The following is a 22,367-nucleotide window of genomic DNA, read 5'->3' as shown; positions in this document are numbered from 1 at the left end:
TGCACAGATTAACGTCCGACGTTCATCCGTCCGTTTAAACGCCATTAGTTGAAATAACAATCATAAAATAGACGTTGAGCTGAAAAGAGCCGGCGATATCGAACTGCCACGGTGCGCCCATCATATTCACGGTCACGTGCGAGTTCGTGCACACCGTATAATGTCATATTATGCTAATGAAAAACGGGCGAAAGTACATAATATCGTAGGGTAATATGTTTTCGTTCCTTATCGGGTACCTGGGTAAAGGCAGTTGGTAGGAAGGCGTATATGAGATATAAATAGCGATAAGGTCGGTTACCTCGTGAAAGGCCAGTCCGCGTCCGTGGTTGTCGGCGCCGAAGTGCTCCTGCACGGGAGGCTCAGTCTCGGGACGATTTTCAAAGTGATCGGCCGTCTTCTCCGCGTGTAATCTAGAAAATCCAAAAGCACAGGGGATCAAAGGACCAGACGACGGAAAATTCGATACGCCTATCTCTATAATAATAATAATAATAATAATAATAATATAATTGACGGTCTACTGCGTTTTATACACGAGCGTACAGTTCTCAGTGCGCGGTGAAGGGGTGGAGGTGAGGGCGGGTAGTCGAGAGGCGGACGTCACCGAGTTTTCCCGAGGAGCGCAGGTGGGTGGGCGGGTTATGGCCTGCGACGGATAATAGTTTAGTATATTTTAGTAAATATTCACTATGACGGGTAGTTAAAAACATGCATACTGCAGTGAATACCTTTATCGGGTTTCGGGCGGGTTGGGCGTGTTAGGTTTGTGTGGGTGGGGGGGGGGGGTGGAGGGTGGAATATCAGGAGAGTTTCTGAAAAATTTCAAGTTTGGCATCACGTCACCGGACGCTTTTGATTTTATATAATATTTTGTTATTATTATTATATCGCCGTCGCAGCCCGACGGACTTGCACAATATAATACAATACAGTGAACGACCTTTATGCGCAGACACCCCGTCGCGGCCGTTAGTCTAGAAATGTCCACGCACCCGCGTATATATACGGATATCCCTCGGGAACACTTTTCAGGACCCGCAGTGTATTCCCTCTTAAACTACTTTACAGTCTCCCTCCAGAGCTATAATATAATCTTATCGGCAAACGGGACGATTGTTTTTATGTCACATTGTTTTTATGTTTTTATTCGGGTATTCTCTCCCCCCCCCCCAACCCTGTCGCATTCATGTAGGTACTAAAATCTGTGACGCAATTCTCTTCGTGATGGGATTTCGTCGGCTGACAGAGCAGCACAATATATTATACCCTTATGCCATACTCGTTTTGCTATGCCATCGACCGCAGTACATGTATATCAAAAAAAAATATTATTTTTCTGTGGCCGATTATATTTTCAAAACCTCGGCCGACTATTATATAGCTGGCTGTCAACGCGACAGACTTTTAAAAACAGAACGCTAGAGCTGCAGGAACGGAAAAAAAAAAAAGAAACGTTATGTAATAGTTTCCGCAGTGAATCGATTTCGGCGTTAATTATTCAATGGATTGCTATCACTCGTTTTGGATATTTCAACTCCTGTGCAGTACGCACGCGACACGCCTATACAACCTGTACAATAGTAAACTCTTTTGATTATAATCAATGAACATAAAAGTATGACAGATATACACACAGTACACATATTTTAGCAGGGGCGTATCCATAGTTTTACTTCAGGAGGTGGGGTGGGGGGGGGGGGATAAAGTAATAAACGCGTGGAATAAAATATTGAAGACAATTTAAGAAAAAAAATCAGTATAAATAATTATATTATATCATTTCATTCGTTTAATAGAAAATTGAATTGAATTTTGAAAACGTCTAATTTTACAAATTCTGATTTTTTAGTTATACTCCTTAAATGGTATCAAAAATATAAGAATTTGCCACATTTGAGAAAGTCTTGCGGCAATGTAGTATATATAACAGTTCTTGGCCAATTTGGATGCCCCATCGAAGGAAACATTTTTCTAGACTAAGTATCCGAAATATATATTTGGAGGGGGAGGCTATATCTCTATAATCTTAAAGCCCCATCTAGAAGCATCTATGCACTGTTAATGATATAATACAATTAAATTGAAATTGTGTTGCACCTAATAATGTTCAACTTGTAGTGTTAGTTTAAAACTTGATATATAAATTGTGCTAGCAAAATTAAACCCAGATATAACAAAAGGTTTGTATACTCGAGTGTGATGTTCAAATAATATAATTGGTTGACATTTGTATTGTATTATTTTTTTAAGTATACGTATTTATTATTACTAGTTAATTAGTTTTTATTTAAATTTAATTGCATAAAATTGAACGAAAAGTTTAAAAAAAACACTGGAAAATAATGGTGTGCATTAAAATAGTACATTTACTAAAAAAAGTATTATTTACTTTATAAATAAAGCATTAGCATAATAAAATACAAATTTGAGTTTCATTATTGAATTAAACACGAACAGTGAATGCGAAATAAGGAATTAGCTGATCTACTGTTTTTAACGTAAGAACGGAAGTAAGTTTTCAATATGTTTATAGTTCTTTTTCTTGTGCTTAAAATTAAACTTGTTAACTTTTTACTGGAAGAAAAAAATTACCCAGCACTTTATGTAGACCAATTTATAGTTCTCATTCTCTACTGTCATGAAATGTTATGTTTTTTATTTGGAATAGAAATGTAAAATGTAAATTATACATAAAAAAAAAGTTGAATTAATAGTCGAATGTCATCATAATAATATGTTGCACGTCACAGTTAAAATATACATTTCGATATCATTTTTTTTTTATATATTCGATAAAGGTACACGAGTATTATTATTATTAGTATTATTTATTAGTATTTATTATTATTATTATTGTTTACAAGTTGTCGAAAGAACGAAAACAAATTGATTAAAATAAAAATAAGACTGACGTGTAAAATGCATTATGAAAGGATTAATTATATAATTTTTTGAGCATCAAATATAATATTTTATCTTGTAAATCGTAAAGAGGTTTCACGGATCTCCGGGGAAATCGAGTAAGTACTTATCAGTATCGAGACGACGCGTGTGTATTTGAAAATATTGCTCGTTCGATTGACTCTTCAGTCTTCACGAGTTTCTATGTTCATGAGTACGAAAATCGTTTACGATTTTTAAATTTAAATTTAATATTTTCCATTTGTTGCATATTTTGTCCACAAAGACACAAAGTCTGGTGAATATTAATTATTAATATCATCGTCATTAATATTGTCGACGTGCACACCGTACCAATAGTAGGTATAGTTAATATTTGTACAGTGTTCAGACATAATATAATAGCTAGTACAATGGAAATATAATAATAACGTTTATAATGACGTCCCGGAGACGTATTTTGAGAATATTATTTTCCATTAGTACGAAGTCCGGATGAATAGATATGAACAATGAACATGTAAGGGTGCAGTTCCTACATCTACACTATATTCAACATCAACTTCCTGCAGAATTATCAATTCTGAGAGCATTGGCAATTTGACCTAGCGTCTTAATTATTGATATCACGACATGATAAGCATGACCTATTTACCAAAAAAAAATATAAATTTTACATACCTACTTATTTGTTTTATTGAAATTAGAAACATATATACGAAACGTTGTAGCAGCGACGCAGCATAATATATTCGTGTATTATGCTGTACGGATTTGTTATTAAATATATATATATATATATATTATTATTTAGGCATGTAAAAAGGTTCAACGTTATAATATCTTGTAAGGATCACAATCGAGTCTTGAAGTACCTATCAAATATGCTAGAGGGAGAAATTAAATACGTGTTTTGTTTGAATGCAGATATTAAAATATAATAAATTTATATTATTTCAACCGTTTCGGCTTGAAATTCGGTATATTTTCTTCAAGTTATTTATATAGGTAGGTACCTATAATTTATAAAAATAGTATCACTACTATAAATAGTAAAAATAAACCTTTATTCTAAATTCAAAATATTTTTGAAGGTGTCCTCGACATAGTTTGAATAACTTATTTTCTACCTAATCTAATCATAATTTGCATTTTTGTCACGAATACCAAATCAATTTTTTTAATTATTTATGTTATTTTAAAATTAAAGACATTTACATTCTTAACACTTGCAATTATTGCGCACCCTTTAAATGTACGCAAAAATAAATGAACATAATATGTTGGAAATTTAAATCACGAGGAAGAATTATAATTACTCCATATTATTTACTAACTGTATTTGGTATTCAATCAAACTTCAAAATATCAAACATAAAATGTACTTTAAATTTGTATATTATTTTCTTTTGTAAGCTGTATGAAATTTTATAATTAGTATAGCAATATAACCAATGGCTACCGTTCAAATAAACGAAACTTTATTTGATTTTTATGAGCCAAAACTATATTCATTGGTGATCAACCCTGTAGAAACCAATAGGGATTATTTATTGAACAAATAAAGTATAATCTTCGTCTCTCGAGTCTCATGAAATCTTTTGATATAACGAGTTAAAAACGAGTTTTACCTGTTTAGATTAGTTAAAAAACGGTCCAGTAGTTTTTAGCTTATTAATGACAAACAAACAAAGGTACAAGAATGTATATGGATTTATAATAGCCAATAGGTATTATACCGTTTTATAGTCTAGACTTGAGAAAAAACAAAATATTGTCAAAGCGTTAAGTACCTACAACTTGCATATAGCACTGAATGGTTTGTTAAAATTTAAATACTTGAATTGATACAATATATGCAATATAATCAGTATAAATATTATAAGTATTTTATACTGTACATATTTTTATTATTATACAAAATCAGGCCAAATATTTCATAAGCTTTGAGATTAATTTCGACATCGATGATATGGTATAGGGCGAAGAATGTAGCTAAACCGTGTAAAAGGGACATTGCACGTCACAAGGGTGAAAATGCGACCTTTTTTTTTATTATTTTGAGTAGGACAGAGAAATACCGATGGTTAAATACGGTGTGGCATCTTTGAAACCGTAAGTTATATTATGTAGAACTCGCAAAATTCACGAGTTGGACACGGGTGTTATCAATAAAAAAAAAATATATATCAATTCGATGCTATTGTGTTTGAAAACTTGCCTGTCAAAAAAGAAAACCAAAAATAAACTTAAAAATTAAAATACGACATTATTGACGAGCTATAAAAATGTAAATATCACTAATGGAGTTGAAAACTTATAGGTGTTGTACATGTATAAATTATTATAATATAAATTATTTATCGGTTTATAGTTAAAATGTCTTGATATAAATTATATTGTTTTCAAAATATGAATACTCAATGTGTCTTGTTTTATATTTAAATTTTAATGCATCAATTATTATAGAAAAAGAACATATTTTTTTTTGCCAATATTTAATAAATTGTGCAACAAAACAAAAACAATCAAGTTCGGTAATTTATTGTACAGGCAGTGACAGGTATAATATAAACAAATATAACTATAACTATTATAATTATTATGATACAATAAACAGTAGCTGGAGTTATTTTTTTAATTAACTAAACTTACTTATAATTATATGCACTTGACTTAACGAGTTAAACAAATTTGTTAAATTATCCAACACTGATTTTTTTTTTTAATACATGTGTTTCGTGTACATTATATTATTCACTAATTTTTACATGGTTTCTTTTTCTTCACATCATATTATATGTGTCACAGCGTGTACAATTTTTGGGTAAAGCAGTTAAATATAATTTTGGAAAAATGCTAATAATCATAATTTATACTATAATATGGTAATTTATAATATGAACATTATACAAAAAAAAAAGTTATACGTTTATTGATTTGGAAAAGAATGCATTTTATCAATAGTTTATAACTTAAATTTTCATATTTTTTAATAAAAATAAATAAATTCGAATTTGACGATAAATTAATAATCATCCATCTATGTAACATCATTTTACAAAACAATTTCAAATTTAAACTAATGGTAGGTTCCTAATAATGTAATGGCATGTCACCAAATACGATTATTACTACGTGTATGCTTACTAATTATATGTCTATCACCTAACTATAATCTACATACCATAACTGTGGAAAAATTTAAAAAATATAATGCAAATTATAAGTTTATTCCATATGGATTAGAACGAGAAGAATAATCAAGTCGATAACAATATGTAATAATAATAGGAGCACGTTTAATTGTTAGTGAGGATAAAGTTACATTTTACATTTAACCTTTTGATAATAAAATATGTATCATAATATTTTCGCTATATCAAATTCGTGTATTTATTGTTTTTCATTACAGCGGGCTCGGGCGTATCTGGATAGCAAGTACAGAGGGGTGAATTTACAAAATGGTTCGAGATTAGTGCAAATTAATTTTAAATGTTTGTGAGTGAAACTTTGAACAAAAATACAATTTTGCAGCGGCTCATACTTGCTGCGGCGAGATGGGCTGGCCTAATATAAACATATTCCATGGATAGGATATTTGTTCAAGTGTGATCAAAGAACAACCTGTCTAGGCACTACTACATTAGTTACTTAAGTGGTTACTTCCAATTATTAAGGTTGTGGTGTTCTTCCCACTGATTATATATTAAAATAATAATAATATATAATAGAAAATGATTTTGAACCGACAGATATTATTAAGGCTGATGCAATAATAGTAAAAAAATAATAATATTGAGATTTTGAAATTCGGCAGATAACGGATTTTTAACATCAACCATCGTGGTAGCCATCAAGTCCGCCACTGGTGGACAGTGGCGGTTGACAATTGATGTACCTCTACGTAACCGCAAATGTGCCTGAGCACTAACCTGAGGTGGATCCCAACGAGTTTCTGGCCGTAAACGCGTACGGCGACAGGTAGTCGCACGTGACCGGCTTTTCAGGACAATTTCCGTCCGGCTGCTGTTGCTGTAGGAGCAGCAGCGTTTCGTCACCCGGCGACTTGCCGCACCCATCGTGTGGCTCGCTCTGCCCGAACGGTGGGTCGTCGTGGGTGACGCTGAAGCGAAATCCAGTGGCCAAACACTCCTGCGAACAAAAACGGCATCGGTGTCAGTCGGTATGCCGCAGCAGTTGTAATTCTAAACATTTGTATTTTAATCGGAAACTATATTATAGTGGTTAACATACAAAAGAGTCAGAAATGCTGTCAGATCGCAGTCCATCATTGCGACGGTGACCTCAACCATAGACAAGTTTATAATATAACTATGTATAACTACCAGACTATGTATATAAATACATCGAACAAAAAAAAAAACATGGAAATCACAAGGTTAGAATCCCTAGAATGGAATATACCTACAAAATGTATTTTAATCAATGGTGGTACCTATTAATATTATATATATATTTTTTTTATTATTAGGAATAAAAGCTCTGACAACTAGGGTTATGAGCCTTCACGTTTTTCACGGGCTTAAAATTTACTAAGAACTTCAATAATCTGTTAAACATAGGTATGTAATACACTAATCCAAAAGTACTGAATAAGATTTAAAAAATATATATTATTTGGTGCACATATTTACATTTTAAATGTTTATTTACAATAGGTTTACAGGTTGCCGTCATCACATTGATGGTAGGTTTGTTGTTCTTCTTGGTTGAAAATATGAGAATGGGTGTATGGAAAATATAAACAATAATAATAATAGTAAGAATAGTAATAATATGTTATATTTATTAGGTTCATAGGGTTTTTTTACATTTTGTCTGCTATCAAACAGTGTACATCTCGATACGTTGTCACTATTATAACGATTGAATAATACTCACTTAAGACGTATATTTAAAAACACGAAATACCAGTAATAATATTACTGTGCTTCGATAAATTGTAGAGTTTACTAATTTCGTACCATTGACGCCGCTTAGCGGATATTTAAAACAGAACGTGAAAGTTCGGCTCGTTGTTGGTTATCTATACACCAGAGCGGGTGCCAGTGTTCGAATTCGTTTGATATTTTCGAATTTCACGTGACTATACGACGTGAAAACACTTTCAAGCATTGACGCCGTTTAAATTTTTAATAAGGAGAGCAAACGTTTTTACCACCCGAATGAGTGACTTAAAAAAAACCCCACTCGCGAGCAAATATAAATAAATTATGTTCCCTTTCTTTCATAAAACACGCACACATACACATACATACCAACTTTTGTGCACTTACCCCCAATACCCATGCGTCTAAATATAAATTTATTCCAACCATTATTATTGTTATAACGAATTAAGTGCCAATTTATCATTGTGACAATCATTTCATAGTACTCAAAACAATATTATAAAAAGAGGCATGTTTTGGGAAAATATGACAATGGGTAAACGGAAACAACTGGGCCCCGGGCCATCGGGATGCTTTTAAAATCAGACAAGGGCAAATATGGTGCCTCTCTCCAAATGAACGTTGCTCTCGAGACATTGGAGATATAGTCAACAGTTTTCAGAAAACCGTTCAACGTAGCATAGCACCTTTAGACTATAGAGTGTAGATGACAAATGAATCACTAATAAACAGTACTGTTTGACTTCATTGTTCGCTATGATACACAATTCTTTAATAGTTAAATTTATGATGGATAAATACAACAATGAATGAGATGCTCTTAATTGTTCATACATCAGAAACAACAAGACTGTACACAATTGTTTGATAGTTTATGTAAAATAGAAATAGTTCGTTTTTATATTGAAAATAAATACAAATAATATTATTCAAAATCATTCATGAAGTATTTAATTACTTCAGTATGAGTCGTAGGAACCCATATATTTATACAAAAACTCACTTGTCACTAATTATTACAGTAGTAAGTAATCATACATACTCTAAACGTAAATTTTATAAAACAATGTTGGGTAAAAATGCAAGACTATTTTTATTTTGATTGTATACCAACTCTGAAATCATTGAACCGTTTATTTTTTATTACAGTTTTGTTGTAAATATTGGTCGGTTCTTTAATCACTACACTGTCTATCTATTTGATTATTGAATGTCTTCGACACGATTTTAATTTAACTTCACCTATATTATTTTCTATAATGCCTTATCCGAGTTTTGATTTCAATTAAGACCAACATTGTTACCTATATCCTCTGTTACACAAAAATGTAAATTTTTAAAAATAAACAATTTATGGACTTAGAAACAGTTAAATACATGTTTAGAATAATTATGTGCATATGTATAAATAAAACAAAAACACTTATAAAATAATAATTGTTCAATTCACACATAAACTGTTTTTTTCAAGAAACAGAGCTAACTTATTTGTAGGGAACTTGATATTTTGAGCATACTTTTTTATTTTTACATAAGCTCATACTTTAATATGATAAGCCAAAGTGATTAGGTAATTAAAAATAATTTTGTGTAGGTACTAATTAACAGTGTTCAATTTTCTCCATTTTTTTTTTTTTTTGCAGATAGAGTAAGTGAATCCTTGTTTTTATAAGTGTCACAATTATAAATAGCAAAGTGGATATTTTTCAGTTTAAAAGTTTGCAGTGCAGTTTAATGACTGCTTAGTTTCCTAGTTTTAGAATCCAAGTAGGTAATTTACTATGTTATTGTCATGTTTTTCGTATGGAGGAAATAATATGTTTTTATTTTTCCCACTCAGTTGATGTGAAACAAAATAGTCAGACTAAAAATGTGACTGTAATCAGAAGTCACTAAACAGTAAGTATACCTATAGGTATTAAACAAATTTTAATTTTAAATCCCACATAATAATATGTCACGACGACAAAATGCTCCAAGTATAAAAGTAATGTATAATAAGAATAACATATTATTAATATGTTGAAGTTTTACTCGACATTATAATAATTCATTATATCAAATAACTGCTTTCTACATTATTTATTAAAATGAATGTAATGTATAAACTAAAAGATTATAATTTCTTGTTATCTAGATCAAGTAAGTGTATTAGGTGAATTTCGAAGATTAGTGACTTGGTGTACATAATATAAATTCAATATTATTAAAAATAGTTTTCAAAAGCTATTTTTACCACACTAATTAATGTTACAATCTTTTCTTAATTTATTCCATTTTCTCAAAATGTACAGGTTCTCCGGATTGTTAATCACTGCATTTAAATAGTCTTCAAACTTTATGATTTGTAAAGTAATTTGACAAAATTGTTTCTGTATATTTTGTTTTAAAATATTTAATTCTGATTACCATTACTCAATACATCATGTATAATATTATGGCTATTGGCTACATTTTGACTAACCTTTGAACAATATAAATTATATAGTCATTATATTCGCATTATTAATCTGAACATCGTGGTATTTTTTATTGCAGATTAATCCAAGCTACATTTATTCATGCATTTAAATAAAGTTTTCAAAACTTTATTTATTGATATAATTTTGGATTTCTTGATGCTGGCAGTGGCTAAAGATATTATAAAAAGTTTAAAACATGTCAATACTCGTATTAAAAACAAATTAATAATCGAATCTTAAGAAAACCTTAATTCATATCTTATTGAAACTGCACTCAAATATAATATTTTGATTTAATTTGAGTAATGGTTGAGGATAGACTGATGACGTAATTTATATGTTTACACGGGCAGAGACTGTGAGGGATGTGAATGACAACAAGAAACATAGCTACACTGTAAATTGGCAATTATTTTACTTGCATTAATCAGAGACGTAATTAGATCTATGTAAACTAATCACATAATCAGATCTATGCGCAGTCATACAGTTTGCTGCAATAAAAAGAAAACAATGGTAAAAACAATAATTAATAGTGTATATTATTATGTATAATTAAGTGTTCATAATTCACGTTTTTTTATGCATGGGGGTTGATTTTATGGTTTTTTTACTTAAGGCACTATGACTTTGTAATTCATAAACGTGAAAAACATTCAATGATATAAAACCATACAAGTAATGAATTTTTATTTTTATAATTTTGTAATTCATGATATTAAAAAGGCAATCTAAAAATCATGAAAGTATATTATCCATTAAAAATTAAAATACCCGAACATATTATTAAATTTTCTTTTACTAAAATATTTTTTATTTTTCGGCGTACTTATGGGTTAGATTATGGGTTTTTAAATGTTTTTTTTTTGAATTATAAAAAATAACATAAAAAAAGTAATATATTATGTTAGTAGATACAGCACACCTATAAAATTCATAGTTTACACCATTAATTAACCTTTAAAAGTATTTTTACTATCGTTTCATGGTAATCAGTTTTCGTTGATAGCCTCTGAATTTGAAGTTTTATTCCCTCTGGAACATTATTATTGACAACTGGCCAGATCAATAATATTTTAGAATCATAATATTTATAATATCATTATTAATTTTTTATTCCAATTATTTTTGACTCTTCATTTTACGCTAATTAAATCTTAACTTTGATTTTCAATAAAAACATTGATTTTACCTACTTACTTAATAATTATTGTGCTACGTAGTACATTCGAGAAACAAATATATACTTATAGGAATTTATCATATCTATATCATGTTTTCATTAAAAAAGTGTTATAAAGCATGTTTGCAATAAATAAAAGAAATAATTACGAGTTGAACATTTTAAGAATTAATAAAAATATTTCTTATTCATTCTACAAAAGTTAGAAGAAAACAAATAATTAAAAACTCTGTGAATACCATCTTACATGGAATTATTTAACAATATATTAGGAACCAATCTTATTTAAATTATGCTACAGTTAAATGAAATATATTGATGCTGCTTGGTTTAACAGATAAAACAAGATTCTAACGAGTTTTACTACACTTCGACTATAGAATACAAAATATTAACACTTTATAGACGGTTTTTTTTTCTGTAACATATACAACTTGATTTAGTGTGTATAAATATATAAAATATTTAAACACTTATTATTAGTCTATAACTACATAGGTATCAAGGCCGTATCTGGGAGGGGGGGGGGGGGGTATTGGTTTTCCCCCCCCCCCCCCGAAATTAATTTCCAGTTAAAGCCCTGATAGGTATGCAATTATATTTTTAATCGTGTTTAAAATATTTATAATATAATATGTAATCGAAAATTTTTTCAATAGTTTTTAATTAATACAATTATATAATAATGATAATAATTCATCACTTACATTGATTATACTTTAGACAAGTTGCAAAAAGATTATTTAATAACGGTTATTAGTAGCCCTAATTCTGTGAATGTAATACCTAACTAAAATTAATAATTTATATTTGAAATAGATTTTTGCATTATTCAAAATCCAATATTTATTAAAACATAACATTTGTATACGTAGTTAAGTATAATATGTTATTTATGACAACATTATTTTATATTATAGTACTTCTCGGGCTATTAGGTACATAAATCGTTTCCAGAAGTGCAGTTTGGGAGTTTATATGTTGATATTTGACAATCAATTTTATTATGCAAAAACATTATAATAATATTATTTTATATTTATTAATTAAATTGTTTATTTATATCTTGTACCAGGTTTTTGTTATCATAAATATTATCTTTATAAATCTATAAACTGTTTTTCTTCTTTGTTAACAACTTATATTTTATATTGATTAATTAAATTTTTCTCTCCAATACTAACTAATTGTTACTCAAAGTTTAAATTTAAAAAAAAATGTTAATTATACTATGGGAATGATTTCCTTTAAAATGCATACAAATATTATTAGGTATAGAAATTGGTACAGATAAATAAGTAATTACTAATTATACCCACCAATATTGCAGTTATCTGTGATTAGTCAATTAATATATATTATGTACAAACTAGAGAACATAGAATTTCGTATTTTGTAGGCATATCATTCAACATAACTGTTATTGTGGCTCAACTTGTCATCCTAGTCGTACAAATGTTTGATTATATATAATATATATATATGTTTTAGTTCAACTTCATATTGTAACAATGAAACGTACAATTATAAATTGCATAACTGTTTTGTAATTTGAACAGCTGAATATATTATTTATAAATTGTGAAACTTCATTAAATTCATAGTAGGTTAGGTTAGGTATACATATAAGACCGGGGTCAGGGGCTAGTTGTCACAGTTCTTAGTATGTTTTATTGTTTTTAAAACAATTGTTTTTTTTTCAAGTATTGTTTGTCATATTATTTAAAATATAATCTTGAAAACTGGCTATAAAAAAATAATAAACTTATTTTAAGTCAGATTACATATCTTAAAAAAAAAAAATTTTAATTTGTGACATCCAACCCTTTTATGTTTGTTGTCACGTCAACATCATGGACTACAGTGGTCTTGCGACCAGTCTTTGGTTTCCTCCCACTCATCCTGCTCCTGCGTCTGCTCTCACAGTCGCGCCACTTAAAGAATGTGATACAGCGATGGACAATAATTAGTCATAATTTTCACCAGATTTGCCACTGACCGATCGGCTGCACACGAAGAAGAGGGTCGACTTGGTGTAACTGGACTTGTGGATTAAAATATAATATTACTCGAAAAGAATTAACTTAAAATCGTTCGGTGATCGCCCTGTGGGCTGTGAATAACAATACAATTTCATCTGTAAATGGTCCGTATGATTTATAATGAATTTAAACAAAAATAATGCCTACGCAATAAAACAAATACATTTTATATGCAAATAGTTCAGTATTGCATTTATAAACAGGTGGTCATGGTATTTGGAAGGTCACTTGTCCATATGTATAGATACAATATAATGCAGTATCCAGGTTGAATTAATTTTGGCCTATTTTTTTGCATTTTAAAATGCCTTTTTGGCGTTTAAAATATAATATAGTTTGAAAGTTATAACTCTATAGAGTCTAAATAATTTGGACATTTTCGTGATTTTGGTGTATTTTTTCAAAATTCTAATTTAGACTTTCATAAAAGAATATTGCAAACTTACTCTAAACTTTTTTTTTAATTACACAACTTAGTAACAAAGTTAGGTATAGTTAATAAATGGCAAATATGAAATATATTTACAGACTAAAATTTCACCATTATCGTCATAAAATTTCTCAAACAACTATAGCGAATTTCCGAGATAAAAATATAAAATAAGCTTAAATTATTTTCATTGTAATAATATAATACATATGCTATACAGTAAATAATGTAAGAAACATAATTATCATCTAGTTTCAGAGTTTTTGTAACATTGTGACAACTATCTCCGGCCTCTCGTATACATTTTAAAATGCAACACACATTACTATTTTAACTTTTACTTCTAGATTTCTAGAAAATATTTAATGCTTATTGTACAAAAAACTAAAAAAATAATAATATAAATACACATTACAGTCATTGCAGTTAGTGTTCGTATACGAACACACTTAAACTCCAATGTGTTTCAAATGCATTAAAAAAATAGTTAGTTATGATACAGGTTTACTATTATATTATCATATCTGCAATACTGCTTCCGATAAATAATAAAAAGACATATTTCATATTATGTTTATTTGTGTGCACCTATATTATACTCGTTGCGAAAAAAAAACATATTCCAGCAGTAAAATAAATTAAATACAAATGGCAGCTTGAAATAATAAAAGCATTTCATTTGGATAAAACGTTGCTCAGCTTTTATCGTATACTGTTGGTTACGCTCGAAATACGCAAGTCAATCACGAACATTTTGGTTTCGTTTGACATACAATATACTCTTTTTCGGTTCGCTGAAAAGACAGAAGTATACATCTCGGTAACCAGTGTCAAAGGAATATAAAAAACATAAATACTGTTAACCAAACAGAAAATGATCTTTTGAAACTCGTTTATTATTTTCATCTTGGTGATCATCGTGCAGTAGTTTCTTAAACTCTGAAAACACTTTTTAATATTTAAATTTTCAGCAGTACACGTTCGTGGAATGCATCAAAATTAAATGTGTTCAAAGCAAATGGTAAATTGGCAAAGTTGATAAAAAAAATCAAAGTGTACATCACAGAGAGTATCGCCAAAGATTTAATATACTATAAAATATCGTATTCGCTGATTTGTGATCGTGTCAGTGTACATTTTGAGCGCACATGTATGCATACTCTACAAATTCGATTAAGTCGATATTCATTTAAAATAAAAGCTCATTCATTACACACACTTAATTTATATGCATACAATGCACAAAATAATATAAATACGAGTTTAGTGAGCGTTGTTCAGCAAATTGCAGAATGTCTACACGTGTAGTAGTTATTAATTAACAACGAAGCAGGGCGTTTTCAGTTGCATTATATCAATTGATTACTTTTTATTATTAAATGAATAAATATTTTATTCTGTGAAAGTCGAGGTGGTTGTTGAAAAGATCAATTTAAACTGAATACTATTGTTACATGACAACACACACATATTTTAACACAGTGGAACCTAATAAATGACAATTTAATGATTCCCTCTTGCTAGGAATAACCAATAAGCGACGACGGGCGAAAGTCGACAGCAGTAGATTGTATAATAACTAGTCAATCATTTTTATAAACCTAAAGCTATCTTCTATAAATTCTACTGATTCTTCTATGTCCTAGAAATGTCATATATAGAGGATCGATGTTGTTTGGGAATATTTCAATGCTGTCGGCTTATTGTTTATTCTTATATTGAGTTATACCGAATGGCAGTACTGCAACATGCCTACATCGTTTATTTAAACCAAGTGGCTAATTATATCGATATTCATATCTAATTTTACCTTGCAGCTAAGGAGTAGTTGGTTAGCTATTCCCACTACACGAACCAATCTTGAGAACAGAATTGTTGAATCGATACAGATAAAGTTGTCCAAGTTATATTTTACTGGTCCTATAGAAGCGTTTGACGTACGTCCATAGCATAACAGTGCAGTATTATTTTTTTTGACGAACGATCAGTATCGAAGGATAATCATCATAGTTCACACAGTTTATAATATGACAATCTGATACACTGGTATGATATTCATCCGGTACATGTTTCCGCGTCATTATAAAAAGCATTTTCTAAAAAATTATTTGGATATAAATGTAATTTTATCGTAATATCATATTACCTTAACAAAATCAGAGATGGCGTAGCTATGTCAAGCGTGAGCTAAATTTTAATGACACTCTAAAATATTTTTATTTCATCTTCAAGGCTGTACCTGGGGGGGGGGGGGNCCCCCCCCCCCCGAAATTAATTTCCAGTTACGGCCCTGTCGTTGTTTAATCTTAGCGTTTAATTTTAAAAAAATTAGTAAAAAAAAAAATAAAACAGTATAAAAAAATGCTTTATTATTATTTCTAAATAATAAAGTTACCAGTTTTAAAAGTTTGGCACCTATTCACTGCTTTCAGGAATACTATTTGCACTTTGATAAAAGAAAGTTGCTCATTCCAAATATCTCAATATTCACGTGTCAACTTACTCACGTGAAAGTTTATTTTTCACAATGAGTTATTTCAAATCAAAACAGATAATCAATACATTGTTGTAGGATAAAGCAAATGCTACTTGTATTTCAATTAAGCATTTAAGACGTACAAAATATACGACTGAAATTAAAAAATGATAATAAGTTCTTTCCGCCATGAGAAAAAAATTGTATGTATAGGTACGTATGAAAATATTACGGGTACCTACGTGAATTTTTTTTGAAACTTTAATTAACAATTTTGGCACGTGACCCAAAAAAGGTCTACCTATGTACTAAAACTACCAACGCGGAACTATCGATTTAAATTAACAGTTCTGAAAAACAAAATATTACAGTAGGTGAAGGTATAAAAAGTTTGTTAGATGTATAGCAAACTTTAAAGATACCGGTAATTCATTTTATTCGAAACCTTACAATATTATTACGTTCAGCAAACAATAAGGTTTATAATAATTACACAGGTTAAAAATAAGGAACCTTTTTACGCAATTTTACTTTCAGATTTAGGTAAACAATTAATTATAAAAATGGTAATTTTTTTTAACGATTTATGAAAGTTTGATGTCCCCAAGTCAATTCCTATACGCAAAAACAAAATAAAATCCATGAAATTTGTGAAATAAACCCTGATGACCACATACGGGATGAAATCATTTTGATCATAAATCGTGTTTTGAAGTAGAAATCGAATTACAATGAATAGATATGCACACCTTCGGGGGAAAATAAAAATCGCAATAAAACAAAAAAAAAAATATTTACCCAAAATTATTGTTTTCAATATAAGCAGCAGTATTTGAGAAAATATTATGTATAATTCTGTTTTCAGCATGACGTACAGAAATCCTAGAATATTATACTAATTAATTTCGAATAATCCGTAACATCCCTCCGTGACTATAATCAGATTACACTCTCTACTGGCTCACACACACACATATATAACATACTATTATAAACCTGCAAATACCTAGTCAAAATCATTTGATGTATATTTTTTAATGCAATAGCATGTTTACCTTTAACGTACCTACTTGTTTGGCTATTTGAATGTTTATGCATCATTGAAATGTCATTCGATTATTGCCAAACCATATCCTCTGATCATACTGAATGGTTTACGTAAATTAATTAAAAATCATATCCAAACATAGGTGTCATATTATATTATAGTTCCATACAATTTTGAAAACTGACCAACAAAAAAAAATAGTTAATATATTTTATTATTTTGAATATAATTTACTTGTGGTTCGAACCCGCAATCAGTGTTGTGCGTTATCTAGTTAACTTTATCTGGATAAAAATATTTATCTTTTTATCTTATCTAAATAAAATACATCAATGTATATTTTCACCTTGTCTAGATAATTTTGACTAAGAAATTATTTGGAATTGAAAAACCTAAACTTAGAATTATAAATTTAAAACAACTAGCCACAATTAGTTCACAAAGTTAGTATGTTTAAAACCAAATAATATACATTTTAAATTTTTTTAGATTTAATTATCTGCAATGATTATTGCTTTTTTGCTATAATAAATTGTCATTAATTGATAAAAACTGTATAATTATCTGTATGTTTCTGTTTTTTGAATTCAATCATCTGTTATCTTATCTATCTAGATACGTTTTCAACTCATTACATGATACCCTATCTAGATAATATTTAAGTTATCTGTGCACATCACTGGAGTTTTTCTATATGGAGCTTAGTTATAAAGGTACTCTCAAATTTTACTGAAATTGCAAAATGTAATAATAATTTCTTATGATATTCGTTTATCTTTAGATTTTATGCCATATACGTATACGGTTATTGTAACCAATTTGTCAACGATAATGTATTCCAATTATCAATCTTGATAATTTTTTCCTTTAGTACCGAAACAGAATTTTTTTTTTAATTTCATGTTTGAAATACAATTATTGTAAACTCCATCTTCTAAAAATTGCATTAATTTCAAGGTAACTATATCTCTGTCTTTCTCTCACTTTCTCTCTCTATCTGTCATCTACCTTTGTTCATTATTATTTTTTCTTTATAATTTATGCTGAGTACTTTTAAACATTATGCCAATTTAGAGAACTATATTCCATTAATTTCGAGCAACATCCATTAAAGAAGGCTTCGTGGTGTTAATTATTGTTTATTATACTTTTATTGTAACGATTCGAGGAACATATAAACTGTTGCATTTATAATCTAAAATTCAAGCATTTCATCAATGTTTTGTTTAGCATAAATGAAAACTTGAGAGTCAATTACCAATATCATTTGTCGTATTTTATTTATATAAAATTTTTATTGAAAAAAATCAATTATTAAATTAAAATTATACAAGACGTTTAAAATAACATTATACGAATATGTTTTACTTCATTAAATAATTATACTCACTATGTGAAATTCTTCGTAAAATGTATTTTAACATTATCAAAGCATATTAAAAGGTCGATAAGCGCAAGTGTGGTCCAATTTGTGTCCTCTAACATATTTTTGTGTTGAAACAAAATGTATAAAAAAAAATCATTATTTTCAAGGCAGTTAAATTAATTTTTTTTTGTACTAATATATCATTAAACTAGTAAAATAAAATAAAATAAAAAATTAAATTAAATGTATTTTCTTATTATTCGTAGCCCACCAAAAAAAAATTTTAGGAGTCACTGGTATATGGTAGTTTGTTAACAACTATTTGTGCAGTTAAATAAATAAGTGAAAATTAATTAATTTAGCACATTGTGATTAATGATGTTGTCTTACGAATATCATCAACGAGAAACTTTACAAATTAATATCGGATTTGTGCCTGGACAGTGAGGTATCTGAATGGTTGTGCCACTCCACAATTGCACGCCGCAGGTGAATTATTCGGTGTAAATATATTACATTTAATTGAAATGGAACTTTCGGGAAAAATAAACTTTGTTGTGAAAGTCGATTCAAAAGTTTTTTCATTGACAGTCAATTAACCATAGGGACGACTACTGTGATCAATCTCTTATAAACTATGCAAATTCCCATGTCAATGTTGCGGAGATAGAGTCTTTCGTCTCGTTTTTGAAGCGAATTCTCGCCGAACCGTTGACAATCACCCTGCTTCATTACTATACAGCTATTTATATGTACATATATATTTTACATTGATCGATTTCGGATTCCGTTTGTTCCGTTTGGATTCTACAAACTGTATATTATATGAAAAAAGCAAAGGTAATTTTCTTTTACTTCTTTCAAAGTTGTTTTGCTGATCGATTTAGTTCAAATGATGTTACATAATAAAATATAATAATAAATTATATTTTAATATTTAGCTATTTACAGCGGACGGCGATGATGACTGTCTGTTATTCAATACCATCAAGCGATTAGGTTGTTACTGTATACATTGGTCGGTTAAAAAGTGGTAAAAAAAATGTAATGTATTACGGAATGCTGAATATTATTACAATATTATGTGCAATAAAAGAGTCTATAATACTCCGGTCATATCCAAACACCATACAGAATGCCAGAAATTTAAAATGGACCATTAAATTCACATTCGATTAATCTATGTACAATAAATAAAAATTTATGATCATACTACGTACTATACATATATATATATATATATATATATGTATGCATGCGTTCAAAGCTTACGAGTCTCCTATATTTACGAGGGCTTAAGTATAATTTTAAATAAAAAAAAATGTAAAAAGTTTTTAAATCTTTTCAAAATAATACTATATTAAACCAATACCTATAATATACAATTTACATGACTGCACGTAAAATATTACAATACACCTACAGGGTGAATCACCAAGCACGCTCACACAAATAAATCCTTTAATATCTAATGGTTTAATAAAAAGTTTTAAGTACACGTAAACGGCGAATATCATATTCTCAGATACTTATATTTTTATACCATTCAAAGAGTGTCCAGAATTGACTATAAAAACTTCATTTTTGTTTCAAAGGAGATTCACGCTTTCAATGTAAATTGTTAAGCAGAACATTTTTCTTTTGAAACATTGGTGCATACTATATTAATTGCAATTTAAACGAGTAGGTTCTGAATTATTAATCTTCATCGCAAGTACTTTTAAATGATACAACGCAATCTGAGTATCTAAAAATACGTATATATTATAGTATTCTATGTAATATAATATTTTAAGTATTATATTATTTTACCAATGTTTTTAATTAAGGATTTAAAATTCTATTATGTTATAAAATATAAGTTTAAATTAGGTACATAAGTTATCAATTTATATAATTAAGTATAATTTAAATTGCAAAAATCGTATATATTATAGATCGCTATTAAAATAAATATACTAATTATTTCAAGAAATAATTACTCAAATGTGTATTTTATTTATTGAAATGAAATATTATTATTTTAATAGGATTTTGTAGTCCACGATGTTTAAGAAAAAAAGTATAAAAATATAAAAACATATTTTCTACGCTGCACCGTGATAATCACAATCACATGAACATCATGTCTGTCCAGATTTTACTGCAGTTTTCCTTCCTAGTTCCTATAAACTATGATGCAATAATTATCTGACCAGTGACCGGTCAACATAGTTGAGCTTATAGCATTGATTTAGAGATGAAGATTTTTAGTGTTCAACATTTACAACGAAAAGCTCGGTGATCATAAATCTCATTTATAAATATTAAGAATTATTACGATACAGAGCAAGTGCCGAGTGCTCTTACGCTCTATTTTATAACCTTCCATTTCTTTTTATAACAGAACAGATAAGTGGTAGCACCTCGGCACAGGGTCTTTGTAGCTAAATATTCGAACTAGTCACTAGTGTAAAATACAAATGTTCATTATAAGATTTCACCGATAGCTGCAAGAAGAAATCAGTCATTAATAAATCTAACCATTTAAAAACTCAACGCGTCATCACTTAATTTGTGCAACTACCTCACTAAACTTGGAATCTAATTAACAAACGAGAAAAAAAGATTTTTAGATCCAACTAACCGTTACTTTACCTCATAAGATCCTAACATAACATCAAAGCTTCATCAAATTACAACACCCCCCTCACATTTAAATCTGAAATAAACACCCAAAAAGCCATCTTATAATAAGATGTACGAGAATCCAAAATTTAATTTTATTGATTTTCATATTATTCTATTGAATTACAATATGGCTATTAATATTGACTCGAGTGTGACAAATTAGCTACATTTAACTGAATATGATGTATTAATTATGGCTAAAGTGATTTTATTATAATTTCTAATTCTTTAAAAGCATGTGTCAATTTTTTGTTGAGCAAAAAGTACAATAATTTTAGAATTTAAAAAACCCAGTTACCTACTAACTTTTTAAGTTTCTCTATTTCGCATAAAGTTGAAGTTAAAAACAAAACACATATTTACAATAGCACTGATTTCACACGAGAATGTTAAACTCTTGAATATTGTTAAAAATAATTACACGCACATAATACAAAATATAGGATAGGTACGTAATAAAAATAAAGTACCTATTGAATTTCATTTAAATAAATCTGTTAAAATTTATTGCTAACTAAGGTTCAGGCTTAATACAATTTAACGCAATTACATATTTATTAATTTAACCTAAAATATGAATGATTAAAAATCTTGATTATCTACCTTATATAATTACATGTTTATAAAAATGTAACCTGTATGTTAAAAAAATACATTTCACCACAAATAAGTAATGACATTTACTTGTGCGACGAGAGGTATTAAATTGTTTAACTCAATATCACTTACTGCCATTAAAGTGTATTTATTATCTATATCGACCCGACGAACTTTTGATAAATCAATAACAGTATTTTCCAGCCCATTGGCTTGTTAAAAATACAAATTATTTTATACTATTTTATGATCACAAAAACAGTTACTAGTAAA

General features: G+C 28.9%; 1 protein-coding gene across 1 annotated transcript in view; it reads right to left on the bottom strand.

Moving 5' to 3' along the window:
- Window positions 1–301: 301 nt before the first annotated feature.
- The window catches only part of LOC111037045, a gene marked incomplete at its 3' end in the record, with an annotated part of 84,078 nt that continues 62,012 nt past the window's right edge, over window positions 302–22,367 (bottom strand). The window contains exons 2-3 of the mRNA XM_022319399.1: window positions 6,840–7,059; window positions 302–413 (exon numbers count right to left, since the gene is read on the bottom strand). Coding sequence (XP_022175091.1) covers window positions 302–413; window positions 6,840–7,059 — 332 coding nt within the window. The remainder of the gene's footprint in view (window positions 414–6,839; window positions 7,060–22,367) is intronic.

The sequence above is a fragment of the Myzus persicae genome, unplaced genomic scaffold (genome assembly GCF_001856785.1).
Source record: "Myzus persicae strain clone G006 unplaced genomic scaffold, MPER_G0061.0, whole genome shotgun sequence".
NCBI classification, from domain to species: domain Eukaryota; kingdom Metazoa; phylum Arthropoda; class Insecta; order Hemiptera; family Aphididae; genus Myzus; species Myzus persicae.
The sequence above is the reverse complement of the archived record's forward strand: the minus strand, read 5'-3'. Positions and strand labels throughout refer to the sequence as shown.